Raw genomic sequence first — 14,461 nt, 5'->3', positions numbered from 1 at the left:
AAAAATATGGTTTACATTGACGGTAACCAGATTGTCATTCTCTTCCCTCTATTGTGCACATTTAAGTCCCTGTTAGAACTAGGAGACATCCCCTTAAGGTGCTGTAATGGTCTCCTTACAACCTGCTTACCCAAATACAGACACAAGTGAAGCGACTGTGTAGAGTTTTTAATAGGAAAGCCTTTTAATGTGTCCCCGCGGATCACCCAGTGACTTACAGCATCCAGTTATTGTTTCAGTGCTTATTCTTGCAGCATTATAGGCGTATATAAAATTTTCTGGTTGCAATAATACTGTCGCCCTATAAAATTGCTTCAGTTCTTCATAGCAAAAAGACTAGATCAGTGGCTAGATTCTATTTTTCTCTGTTAACATCTTAATGCCCAGTCCAAAAATTATTAAAGGGAGTGTTCAAGCAAACAAACAGCCCAAAAAGGGACTTTATATGCTCTTCTGATATACCATTCCTGCTTCCTAGTGATCTGACATATTTACAGACTAAGCAGCTAATTTGCATAAAGGCAAAACCTGAAATTTGCATCAGGGGGGGAATTGTGACTACAAGTGCACCTGTGATCATGCTTTATTATTCTTTTGCAGACTCTGGACAGCACCAACCAAGCTCTGTAGGCACCCAGTCCCATTCTGCCTCCGACCCAGGACCCATCCGAGCCACAGCACCCATGTGGAGATGCAGCCGCATTATGCACATGCAGAGAGAGCTGCATCCCACCCTGCTGTCATCATTGGAAGGCATCGTAGACCAGATGGTTTGGTTCCGAGAGAACTGGCATGAAGAGGTGTGTATGGAGTCATGGGTTTTGGAGGTTATACAACTAGTGCACCCACCTATTGGATATTGGGCTCCAAGAGTTTTTGGTCCAACTAGATTTTCTTCTTCTTTCAGGTCCTCAGACAGTTACAGCAAGGACTGGCCAAATGCTACTCCGTGGCCTTTGAGAAAAGCGGAGCTGTGTCTGATGCTAAAATCACCCCCCACACGTTGAACTTTGTCAAGAAGCTGGTCAGTACCTTTGGTGTGGGCTTGGAGAACGTCTCCAACGTCTCAACCATGTTCTCCAGTGCAGCTTCCGAGTCTTTGGCCCGAAGAGCTCAGGCCACCGCGCAAGACCCCGTCTTCCAGAAGCTGAAAAGCCAGTTTACTACAGGTAACGTGCGAATATTTTCTTCCCTCAACGTCTTTGTTTTGATTTGATCTGTATCCAACCACAGCCAAAGTAGACGTGGGTCTCTGGGCTCTCAATAGATGTTGGGATAACCTTGCTGTACATTTCACAGTCCATTCGCATTACTGTGGGCACCCTAGGTCGGCACCTTTAGCCCTCCTTTGACTTGCAGGGCATCTGGTGGCGCGCTGATTTCTCAGGCGTTGTATAGTCGCTGTGATATGGAAATTGGCTGATGGGATTCACTTTAAAGTCGCTTCCAGCTTTAAATATGACCTACATATCTGGAGCCCATTAAGCCTTTCATGATGCAGGCTGTGTGGCACAACAGTTGCATGACAGTAGATAATGGAAGACGTGAACCATGTGATTAAATTTAATGGATGAAGGCCAGCAGGCTAAAAGGCAGCCGCGTCTTCTCCTCCAGTCCTGGGGATTGTTTGCACACGATCAGAAATTCAATTGCGGTTAATGCTCTGCAATGTTGCCTGCCTTCTGTTTAATGGGTCTACGGCGCTTCCGGAAATGCAGTTTTGAATAGAAGGAACCCTTCGGAGGACGACGTGCTTGATTAACCTTTTAAGGGTCTATTTATATCTATATATTGGAAGATATTGCAGGACTGGTGGAAGCGGAGGAGGGGTGGGCATGGTGCTCCGGGGGACCGGCTTTCCTCTGGAGGATACATCGCAGCAGATGTTTTTTTTCTTAATAATCTTAAGTCCGTCGTCGGGCGGGTTTAATGAGCGTTGTGCAGCTGTGTGCGGGAGCCTTCCTAATAAAACCCGCTCTGATACGTGCCACAGCCGCACATAGTGATGGCATCATTAAAACCGGGAACAGATGAATAACTCCCTATAAATGCATGGCATGAGGGTTCAGGTTTGGCGTCTGCTCCCAGCGATCCCTGCAGGGGACAGGGTGATGATGACTTTGTAAAATGTGAATTTAAAGGGGTACTGCATCTTAAGGAGAATAAAATCTTGCACAATCATGGCCGCCCGATAGACGAAGGATCGGGAAGTTGGATTTCTTATTTTCACTTGGCAGATACAAAACCTTCTGCTTTCTGTAGCGATCGTGGAGGATCATAGTAGTCGGACCTCTACAGATTGGACAATGATTGTATATAGCAGCTGTATCTAGACTAAGACAATCCCTTTAAGCTTTATCTAGCTAGGAATACAATGTAGAACAATGTGGATTTGAGCTATATAGGGTGTAATGTTTCCATCTTCTCTTTGGAAGCAAATGACGTCTCCTCTTTGTCATCATCCTCACCCGATATCCTTTCTCTTCCTCAGACTTTGACTTCAGTGTCCCCGGCTCCATGAAACTGCACAATCTCATCTCCAAACTCAAGAAGTGGATTAAGATCCTGGAAGCCAAAACCAAGCAGCTTCCCAAGTTCTTCCTCATCGAGGAGAAATGTCGCTTCCTCAGTAATTTCTCCGCCCAGACGGCAGAAGTGGAGATTCCTGGAGAGTTCCTCATGCCAAAGCCTACACATTACTACATCAAGATCGCCAGGTAAAATAAACCCGTCACCTAGAGAACGCGGTCCCCGCACAATGCGGATCACACGTGTCATAATGTCTTTGAAGCCAGTTTGTGTTTGTAACTTTGTGACCTTCCGGCTGTCAGAGCGTGATGAATTGTGTATTAACATGGCCATTTGGGGTGCCACTCTAAGCGTTACCTTCATACCTGATTGTTCTGGAAATGTGTTCTCATTTCTCTCGTTGCTATGACAGTTCTGGGGCATTGTCCTTTCTAGATAGTAAAATGCTAGAATACAAAGAAAAATTGAAACCGGCCAACTAATGGCTTCCCAAGTGAAGTCCTTGACAGATACCAGCAGGCCGGGGCACAGGAATGTTTTATAGGGAGGCTGGAGAAAATGAATCTTATTCACCAGGACACACATACTGCAGAAGAATAGGCACTAGACATGTACCGACTCCATAGAATGTCATTAGAACGTGTGCGATGGACATTTACTATTCTGCCACACATCTTAAAGGGAACTGATCCACCTCCTTACCTCCCAAACCTACAAACAGTACCTTCTTCTTTAATATGTACATTCCTGGAGGACTTTTTAGTGTATTTCTAGGTAGTAGCCACTTGCAGTACCTCCGCTTGCGGATAAGTAAAATAAGAGATTTTTGAAGGCGTATACATCCGAGGCCAAGAAATAGATGTAAGTGGGAACATGTATGAGCCTCATTTTCCCATCTCGCTGATTACATTTACTACTTGGCAGCGCGTCAGTCTTCCAAGCACCTTCACCAAGAACAAGAGCTTCTCCTCATTCTGCTGATTGGACTCCGAAACCAAGAAGACTAAACCCGCCATCCCCGCTGTTTCATATACCCCCTCCCTCGCTTTAACCCATAGAGATACAGATCTGAGTTCTTATCCATCCATCTAAAAGAAACCCCACCGCATTATATAGTGGATTAACTTACAGCATTTGTAGTGATGGTAATTTGAGGACAAACAGGTTAAAAAAAAAACCTTGGCTAATGCCCTTCATCCATGGTGATATTTACTCGTTTCCTATAGGTTTATGCCCAGAGTGGAGATTGTCCAGAAGCACAACACGGCCGCCCGGAGACTCTACATCCGAGGCCACAATGGAAAGATTTATCCTTACCTGGTCATGAACGACGCCTGCCTGACCGAGTCCCGGAGGGAGGAGCGGGTCCTACAGCTGCTGCGCCTCCTCAATCCATGTCTAGAAAAGAGAAAGGAGACCACAAAGCGCCATCTTTTCTTTACCGGTGAGTAGCTCATTCTTATTCCGAATACAACACACTATGTCAGTCTACTTGGCTCCTCTTGTTCTATAACATTTTGCGTGCTTATAGGACACTATGTGCAATCTGCCCATCTCCTCCTGCTCTATAACATACTACCTGGAGATAGGACACTATATACAATCTGCTCAGATCCTCCTGCTCTATAACAGGCTGCCTGAAGATGGGACACTATGTACAATCTGCTAAGCTCCTCCTGCTCTAGAACATGCTGCCTGCAGATAGGACACTGTACAATGTGTTCAGCTCCTCCTGCTCTAGAACATGCTGCCTGCAGATAGGACACTGTACAATCTGCTCAGCTCCTCCTGCTCTAGAGCATTCTGCCTGGTAATTTCTGCCTATCAAGCAGTGTATGTGATACGTTCACAACCCAAGGGTCCTATTACATGGACTGTTTTTGTGACCGGAGTAAGCGCCATTATATGACTGGTACAAATGTTCCCTTATGGGACGCTAGTGATGATTAGAGCCGGTCATATTCATGAGCAATGTCTCCTCTAGCAGTCCCTTCATGCTGATAATTAGAGCCGAGGGATAAGTGGATGTCAGACTGGTAGCGCCGCACATCTCCGGATGGGATACTTGGTGTCATCAGTGACACCTCTACCTGTGTATGAGTGGTATCAGCACCCGCTACACGCCACAGGTTACCACTGATAGATGGCATCACTCCAGGTACTTGCAGCATCGGATGCAGATTGTAGCAGGAGATGCAGATAGCCGCCTCTTCTACAGAGATCATTTTATCCGTATTTATTGTTAATAAATTATTGATGGTGCCGGAGCTCATGTGGGGTTATTTATTCCATTATAAGCCGGAGCCTTGCGTCTGCAGAGATGGGTATTCTCTACCCGCTGCTCCGGATCCGGCTGACTAATGAAGAGACGGCACGTGACGCCCGGAGCGCTAATGAGCCTGTAATTATCAGAAAGATAGCACATCTCCAGCCATTTCATCTGCCTGGATTACAGCCCTTGATTGTAACTCCTTCCTATCCCTGTGTCCACACACTGTGCAGTACGGATCATCACATATACCATACAGTGGGCATATATGTAATATCCCTACCATTGTATGTAATACTGAACCAGCCCACCACCTAGGGCAGTATACATATATAGACTGTAAGCTCTTGGGAGCAGGGCCCACGCTCCTGGCAGTGTCCCTTTAAGCATGAGCTCAGTGGGAGACGCTATGCGGCACATTGTTTTGTCCGGTCCGGTAATCCTGAGCAGGTAAATATTTATTATGGATTATGTGAGAGGACGGAACGGTTGCGCTAATCCCATAATGCGGATGGTAATCGCGGGATGACAGTCTGTACCTGCTGCAGTTTCCAGCCTGTTTAGTAGTCAGTAATACAGCGGGGGGTAGTGATGTCTCTCTGCAATGTGAGGAACATCACCTCGTCTATAGGGCGACCCGAGCGTCTTGTGGGGGATCAGAGTAATGATATTTATAGGGCCTATCCCCTAACCACAGGAAATGTTCTGCTGCTTACAAATGTTACCACCTCCTTTTCTTACTTTTTGAACTGGTTTCCATAATTATTCTGCTGTAGCGACGCTCCGTAATGTGATGTATGCGCCATGCTGAGTAAGCAAAATTTATTTTCTGCCATCCCTGCAAGGCACACTGGACAGAACCAGCGCTCCATGAGAACAGGAAACCTCTGCCATAGTTATGTTCCTTGTGAATTCTGTATTGTGGGGTTTCTCTGTTATTCTTCCTGGAAGTGTTCTTGTTAGTATTCTCCTTCCCAGTATGGTGTTTGCTATTAAAGGGGCCATTTTGGAAGGTTTGAGAACTTGTGTTATAGATCCGGACCCGCTGTTATTGAAATGGCAGCTTCAGAGATGGTTATAAAAGCAAACCATATGTCTGACCCCCTTGTCCATGCAACGCTCCCACATTTATACCAATTTAGGGGGACTGGTTATGTTCCCCAGTGTTGCATAGACATACAAGTTGCAGCCTGAGCTCCTGTAGAGAGTGGAGCCTCCTACAGCAAGACATTGGGGTCGGGGGGGGGGGGGGGGGGTGAAAGGGTCAGATACGTGACCTAGTGACCTCAGTCCTGCTCTGAAACGTTTGCTTTCACTACCTTGGATAACCTCTTAGTACTTTTGGACAAGTCGAATTACAATATCCGGTTATCAGTTATACATTTCCAGGAGGAATAATAGTGGGTCAATTCAGAATCCTAAGAAAGGAGGATCTAGAAGAGAGAAAAGACAGATATCACCTGGCTGGATACAAGTGTAGATGGGATATTTCACATAAGTTCTATTACAGATCATTTTTGTTAATCACCTTTTGATTCGTTAGAACTAAAAAAAGAAAGTAATGATGCTGAGCACGCGCCGTGTTGTTGATGTCGGGGGTAATTTGTCTCCTTTGGTTCTGTTTGGCTATGACGTATATTAATCTTTCCCTCCTCTCTGTCTCTTGCAGTGCCGCGTGTGGTGGCCGTGTCCCCGCAGATGCGTCTGGTAGAAGACAATCCTTCCTCTCTCTCCTTGGTGGAGATCTACAAGCAGCGCTGCGCCAAGAAGGGCATCGAGCACGACAACCCCATCTCACGCTACTACGACAGATTAGCCACGGTTCAAGCGCGAGGGACCCAAGCCAGTCATCAGGTACGAGATCTGTGATTAATGAATCTGGAGGTGTCCGGCACCCGCCACCTCCTAATCGCCCCGCGGTTCATGCCGCCGCGTCACTTCAGTGTCATTTCACTGGAAACCGGCTCAACATAAGACGATAATAAGAGTAGTCATCGCTAGTGATGGTCATATGGTCAGCGGTGACTACGTACACGTGTACAGGTGCCAGCGCTATTCATAGAGCAGTATACATGGATAGAGATGTCCTGTATATATAACACATTTGGCATATTTTTCCCACCTACACCAAATTTTCAAAAGTTTGAAGTGGGAATTTCTTAAGGTTTCGTGTATTTTTTTAAAACTTGCAAATCTGCTGCATCTCACTGATCTTTATACTGTAATCCGTCTACCAGTGTATCTACAAACTTATCTTCTTCTCCATCATATCTGACTAATGTATCTATCACTGATCTAATGATTTTCTGTCCATCTTTCCTATTTATATGGGTATAAATTATTATACATCCCTATAGGCCTCATCTGTTTAACCTCCCCTGAACTGGTTATTCCCTTGTGCCAGGGTGGGTGCCCACTTCTCATACCAGTGAGCGGGTATGGCCCCGGCCTGTGTGTACCCCAGTGAGCGGGTATAGCCCCGGCCTGTGTATACCCCAGTGAGCGGGTATGGCCCCGGCCTGTGTGTACCCCAGTGAGCGGGTATGGCCCCGGCCTGTGTGTACCCCAGTGAGCGGGTATGGCCCCGGCCTGTGTGTACCCCAGTAAGCGGGTATGGCCACGGCCTGTGTGTACCCCAGTAAGCGGGTATGGCCCCGGCCTGTGTGTACCCCAGTGAGTGGGTATGGCCCCGGCCTGTGTGTACCCCAGTGAGTGGGTATGGCCCCGGCCTGTGTGTACCACAGTAAGCGGGTATGGCCCCGGCCTGTGTGTACCACAGTAAGCGGGTATGGCCCCGGCCTGTGTGTACCACAGTAAGCGGGTATGGCCCCGGCCTGTGTGTACCACAGTAAGCGGGTATGGCCCCGGCCTGTGTGTACCACAGTAAGCGGGTATGGCCCCGGCCTGTGTGTACCACAGTAAGCGGGTATGGCCCCGGCCTGTGTGTACCACAGTAAGCGGGTATGGCCCCGGCCTGTGTGTAGCCCAGTGAGTGGGTATGGCCCCGGCCTGTGTGTAGCCCAGTGAGTGGGTATGGCCCCGGCCTGTGTGTAGCCCAGTGAGTGGGTATGGCCCCGGCCTGTGTGTACCCCAGTAAGCTGTGTGTACCCCAGTAAGTGTCCTGTGTGGCCCGGCCTGTGTGTACCCCAGTAAGCGTATATGGCCCCGGTCAGGCTGCGGGTGAAGTATTGCCATGCTGCAGCGGGCCTGGAGTGAGCGCCACACACGCAGCAGATTAATGCGCAGCCTCCTGTGAGTTATGAGACCTTGTGTCGGAATATGACAGAAATGTTAATATCCAATAAAGAAAGCAATTTCTCTAATTGAAGCAAATGGATTGTATAATAAAAAATGTGTAAAATGGCTTCCAGTGCGTAAGATTTTATTCTCTCATTATCCGGCAGAGGTTGTCCTGCCGCCCGCTCCTCAGCTATAACCTACTTTTATACTGCAGATTATTCCCCTGCAGTTTACCCTCCCTCTATAATAACGTGTCAGGCGGCCCGGAGAGACTGCGCTGCATTGTACTAGTGGGATATCGCATCGAGCAGCGTTACATCAGTCATCATAACACAGAAACTTCATGGCTGAGGACCAGAAGGTCCCTTCTATAAAGATAAGGAGCCTTCACTGTGTCTATATTCCATATACAGTCCCAAATCCAGAGCTCCTTGAATTTCCTTGAACCTTTAAGGGGCCATTCAAGTTTTGAAATTTGGATACTACCTTTCCAACACTTGCATAGAATTGGACAGATCCCCCATTTATCTCATCTGTGGAGGTTTCAGTGAAAAAACTTAGCGCAACCCTTGAACCAGTGAAGCCTCGCCAGCACTGAGTATCCATCCAGTATCACAGTCCACCATACCTTGTAGGGTTTATGTCACAGTGTGTAGTCTGTGTCTGATTTCTTTCAGTATCTGTTCTGTCCGCATCTTCTTACCATGTGTCCCTTTTATTTCCTACGTCTTGGGTGTAGAGGCTGTAACCGTAAAAAAAAAAACTGAAGCTCAAGAGCTTTCACTCTAAGCCATAAAGCGATAACCCGGCACATCTCACAAACACAACACATCACCAATCTCCATCATTCACTCTCGAGGCGGTGCCGATGAAGCATCTACATTACACCCGAGGCTGCGGCCTGCACTGATGGCTTCCTATGTGATCTCTTACAGGTCCTGCGAGACATCCTGAAGGAGGTGCAGGGTAACATGGTGCCGCGCAGCATGCTGAAGGAATGGGCCCTTCATACCTTCCCCAACGCCACCGACTACTGGACCTTCCGCAAGATGTTCACCATCCAGCTGGCTCTCATCGGATTTGCAGAATTTGTCTTTCATCTGAACAGGCTGAATCCAGAGATGCTGCAGATAGCGCAGGTGCGTAGAGTGTGTGAATGCGGCTGTACAAATCCCCCCTACCCCAGGCCTCACCCCTTCAGCGCCAGCTGCTTGCCGACTGGATCAGCAGTTGTTTGTTGTGTGCTCTGGATTATATTGATGTTTGTCCTGGCATGAGATGAACATACAGGAGGCTTAGTGCGCTGGAATGACACAATGATAGGATAGCGCTGCATCCGAAATGTTGGCAATGTTAATCTTGGCAGATTGGTAAGTCGTAGGAGTCACCCTTCATTACCTATCACTCACCAGGTGCACTGTAAGTGCTCCGTTCATATACACGTCTCCATTATGACCCCACAGACAAGACTCCTATCCATTTGGCAAAACCCCTTTAATTGTGCCCCTGCCCTGAAGACTCATGGAAATATTCACTCATGTCTTTCTCCTTTGCAGGACACTGGGAAGCTGAATGTCGCCTACTTTCGGTTTGATATCAATGACGCCACTGGGGACTTGGATGCTAACCGCCCTGTCCCGTTCCGTCTCACCCCCAACATTTCGGAGTTTCTGACAACCATCGGCGTGTCCGGTCCTCTGACGGCCTCCATGATTGCTGTGGCGCGTTGCTTTGCACAGCCAAACTTCAAGGTAAATGTCCCTCTATGAGATTTGCTTCACTCGTATTTTCTGACGTATTTTGCAACACTGCCCCCTATGGACAAAAAAAGAGAAAACTTAAAAAGTAGAAGATTTTTACTTTAACTCATTGCTGGGATAGGACTCCACTGCTTTTTATCAATCAGGAATTCTCCTGGATATGTTGTGGGGCGCAGCCCTATCTTCTGGAGGGTGAAATGTATCAAGGGGAGGAGGCCATAATCATTTTCTTGCACATTATCTAATTTCCACCCAAATTCCTTCCCGCTGAAATCCTCTGTATGAACAATTCTGGCCCGATTAGTAGGACCGTCCAGACATAGCAGCTGCTAACGTCTCCTGCCAAATCTGTGGAAGCCGGTCGGACAATTGGGAAACGTTGGCTCATAGATTTTATTACAAAGGGTAGGACAGAAGATGCCGGACTGTGCACACAGGAGATGTCTGCCTGAAATAAACCCCAAAGCTCCTATTACTATTGCATGCTGGGAGTAGCTGCAGGCTAGCGCTCGCTGTGCACGGGCTCCCCGTCTGCTTTTTGCTAAGTGGATTTTGCTTGCACGTGAGCCCCTCTGCCTTCATATTACATGTTCTAGTCACTCGGACCTTCATAAAGGTGCCCTGAGCCCATTTTCTATTCCTTTAGGAGATAATTGGTTGGCAGAGCGGTTCCCGCTTCTTCTCTGACATCTTTTACTCATTATTTTGAGATTTTATGTATAAAACCAATAGTTGCTTACATGGTATTGAAATTATTCTTGGGAAAACGTGTAACTGTCCTTTTAAAAATGCAATTTAACATCTGCCATTAGTCCTTATTTCACTGTCCGCATTCAGGTCACATATTAAAGGGATTGTCCCAATTCTGGAAGTTATCCCCAATCCATGGCAATATCAGTATGCTTGGTGGGGGTGTCCCATCGATTAGGAGAGCGGAGATCCCGTACTCTCTAATGGGTGGAGCGTAAGGGGTCCCAGCTTTCGGATCAGTAGTGGATTATAATATGTGCGGTTTGGGCAGTAGTCCGGGGCCCACACCTTCTAGGGGAAGCCATGGCCACCCAAACCACCAGCCAAATTTTATACTGAGAAGGATCATCACCCCTGAAATCCTTGTACATCTGTTCCTGCTCACAATACGTATGTACACAAGAGACATTTCAGGACCTTTGAGGCTCTTCCAAAAGTCCTGAAACCACAAATTGAAAGCAGCAGAAGCTGATTCTAGTACCAGATGTACCAGATGTAGCAAGTGATTCCAGGTACTATAATATTCATACAGCCCAGTGTAATATTCATACAGCCCAGTGTAGGGACTATAATATTCATACAGCCCAGTGTAGGGACTATAATATTCATACAGCCCAGTGTAGGGACTATAATATTCATACAGCCCAGTGTAGGGACTATAATATTCATACAGCCCAGTGTAGGGACTATAATATTCATACAGCCCAGTGTAGGGACTATAATATTCATACAGCCCAGTGTCTTGATTGACAGTGCCCTTCTCCTCCTTTAAAAATTGTCTGGCTGAGGGGGTATTTTTTTCTAATGGCCACGCCCGTAGTGCACTGATATCCTAATTTTCATAAGATTTCTCATAATTTGGGGCACAGGATAAATGATCAAATGGAGTAATATTGACCGTATTATAACGGGTATGTGCTTGGGATAGCCAGTAGTTGTAGTGGGGGAGTATTGTGGCTATTTATTGCCCCCTTTTTATATGTGTTTGTCAGGGAGGGGTTAACAGAATTGGATACGGTCTCCTCCTCTTGCTCAAATGAAATTATATAAATTTTTTTTTTCCCCGTCTTGCTCAGGTTGACGGCATCCTGAAGACCGTTCTGCGGGATGAAATAATTGCCTGGCACAAGAAGACCCAGGAGGACACGTCTTCTCCGCTATCGCCGGCCGGGCAGCCGGAGAACATGGACAGCCAGCAGCTGGTGTCACTGGTCCAGAAAGCCGTCACGGCCATCGTCACCCGGCTGCACAACCTGGCCCAGTTCGATGGAGGGGAGAGCAAAGTCAACACATTGGTCGCCGCCGCCAACAGTCTGGATAACTTGTGCCGGATGGACCCTGCGTGGCATCCCTGGCTCTGAAGTGGAATCTGATGCCTTTAAATTAACCCCTTAAGCTACCAAGAAAACCTTTAGATAATAAAGGGGCTTAAAGCTGTGAAAAATGTTTTTCTTTTTGTACAACTTTTTTTTTTTTTTTTCCGGTTGTGCCACATCCCGAAAAACCTAACACTAAGGTTGGGGGGGTCGATCCAACCGTTACAGCACATGCGAGGGGCTTTTTAGGGACAACGTGGCGGTCTCTAAGGAAGCTAATCATGTTTACTGAACACTTCTTTCTCGTGTCATTAAACGCCAGGCTTTTTTATTATTTTTTTTTTAACAAAGAGAAGATCGATTTTCTTCAAGTTCAAACACATTTCAAAGCTTAGAAAATAGCAGCTATAGAGAACGGAAAACACAAAGGGGACCCTGTACAGACACACAATGAATTTTTTTCCTCCACTTTTTTCGCTTATTGTGTTCTTGCTATACACGAAGCAGAAGAGGGGGGTAAAAAAAAATACAAGGGAGTTGTAATATTTTATATTTTTTAATAGCGGTGAGGCTACAATGCCGCGGTACTTTCATATGCTGGAGGCAGTGTTCATGTGATTGGGCTGTACAATATGAGGCATCATGTATAGATTTTTTTTTTTTCCATGTTACATAAGGTTCTTACACAAAGTCGCGCTCTGCAAGCCTGGAATTGCGCTCTGCAAGCCACTCGTTACGTGAATGTATATTGTATCTAGGCAGTGGCCTACGCGATGCTGAGCCCGATCCTGTTTTACTGGTTTCAATGTTTTTTTTAATTAATAATATAATTTGCTGTTCGGGGGGGATTATTTGTCGGCACCGATGTTGACGGCGACTTGTACTTTTTATGGACCTGGCTCCGCTTCTGTCATCCTAGGCTACCGGCTGTTTTATAAATGCCCAGTGTTACAAGAATTCGTTCTTACAAGTATTTGTACATCTGTTTTCAAAATAAATATTTTGAAAAATTTCTCCCGATTCTTTGTACTTTTTATTTGTGGTTTATGGTTTTGTTCACACAGATAAAGAGGACTCGATTGACTGATGGTCCTAGTAGCCCCTCCTGTAGCCTACGGGAGCCCCTCCCATAGGCACTTTCTGTGTAGTGCTGCATCTCTACTGTATCCAACAGGACTGATAAAGTTATGGAAAACTGGCAGCAGGGGAGACGGAAAATATTTGCCCTATTCCATCTCCTTGGTCGATCAATCACGTCTTCCTATACTCAAATGATATAAGGAGGCCTCTCATTGGCCAGAGCAGGGCATGCGATCTCGGCCCTGTGCTTGCCCCGGAACTGGAAGTTCTGACATCACCCAGGAAGGGCTTGGCATTCACTGAACCAATGAGTGACCTCCTCACACCACAGAAAGTCGCTTTCTTTTATGTCACACGAGATGTCCCGTGGTCCACAGTGGCCGCTCATTGGACAAAGCAGGTGCATGGCCGAAGACCCGAAGTACCAGGCCGACCCAAGAGTGTGAGCAAGGTAAGTACTCTGCCCCGCCCCCAGAGTTTTTTTTTTCCCCAGAAACTCAGGAAAACCCCCCTAACATCTTCATGCTCAGCAGATTCTGTTCCAGCCTACACAGTACGGGCTCATTCACAGGAATGTAATGATCGCATACGGGCCATCTATAGTGCCCGGGTCCCTGTGCGGATAGCACATGTCTCCCCTCACTGTGACCGCACACAGCGAAATCTAGGACATGTCCTATATTTTGCCGTGTTACGACACCGCCCGCTTGCTTCTCTTTGGAAAGAGGAGGGTAGAGCAGTGACGGGCTATGGCACTCCGTGTGAATGTACTCTTAAGCTGGAAAGTCAGATGTGGAATCCAGGAATTATTAGTTTGTTACAATTGCCCAATGTATTGTCCCAGAAAAAAAAAATGTTGGTTCGGTTTGGCAAGACTTAAGGAAATCTACCACCAGGATGAAGGATGGTAAACCAAGCACACTGACATATTGGTGTGTGCCCCCTCTAGCAGGATACAACTTCTTTTATCTTTTTATTCCCTGGTTTTTGCAATAATTTACACCCTATTTACAGGATACGGCCTAACTTGCCGATCGGTGGGGGACACCCACAGATCATGAGAATGAAGGGGTCTCGGGTACCTCCGTCAGAACCCTCGTCTCTCACCGAAATTAATCGAACAGATGGCTGCGCATGACCGTTCTGCTCCATTCATCTCTGACTTGTTTAAAGGGAAAACCCCTTCAAAAATTATGCAAACAAGCCTGAGGGTCTCCGTAGGTATTGAAGGAGCCTGGAGCCCCTCAGGCTCATTTGCATAATTTCTAAAACTCATTGTTCTTAATAACCAAACAAGGGCATACAAAGCTTAAAGAAGAGCAGATCCTGCCAGCTTGGTTGGTAGATGTCCTCTAAGTAGCCATACTTGTAATAAGTCTTCAATATCAGACTGGTGGGGGCCCAATGTCTGGGTTTCCTGGTGTTAGAACCATATGGTGCATAGAGCCAGAATCTGACACCTCATACAATTTGTAGTGGTCATTCAGGTGTACTGCAGCTAAGATCCCAGTCATTTC

General features: G+C 46.7%; 1 protein-coding gene across 3 annotated transcripts in view; it reads left to right on the top strand.

The window, feature by feature from the left end:
- The window catches only part of TRRAP (transformation/transcription domain associated protein), an 82,787-nt gene extending 70,580 nt beyond the window's left edge, over window positions 1-12,207 (top strand). For all 3 annotated transcript variants that reach the window (XM_072120482.1, XM_072120480.1, XM_072120481.1), the window contains 8 exons: window positions 601-800; window positions 908-1,169; window positions 2,492-2,717; window positions 3,756-3,973; window positions 6,468-6,652; window positions 8,974-9,177; window positions 9,595-9,789; window positions 11,625-12,207. In XM_072120482.1, coding sequence (XP_071976583.1) covers window positions 601-800; window positions 908-1,169; window positions 2,492-2,717; window positions 3,756-3,973; window positions 6,468-6,652; window positions 8,974-9,177; window positions 9,595-9,789; window positions 11,625-11,909 — 1,775 coding nt within the window. In that variant the 3' untranslated portion in view covers window positions 11,910-12,207. The remainder of the gene's footprint in view (window positions 1-600; window positions 801-907; window positions 1,170-2,491; window positions 2,718-3,755; window positions 3,974-6,467; window positions 6,653-8,973; window positions 9,178-9,594; window positions 9,790-11,624) is intronic.
- Window positions 12,208-14,461: the final 2,254 nt, after the last annotated feature.

The sequence above is a fragment of the Engystomops pustulosus genome, chromosome 8, assembly GCF_040894005.1.
Source record: "Engystomops pustulosus chromosome 8, aEngPut4.maternal, whole genome shotgun sequence".
NCBI lineage: Eukaryota > Metazoa > Chordata > Amphibia > Anura > Leptodactylidae > Engystomops > Engystomops pustulosus.
Note: the sequence above shows the minus strand (reverse complement) of the source record. Positions and strands in the feature narration are given on the sequence as shown.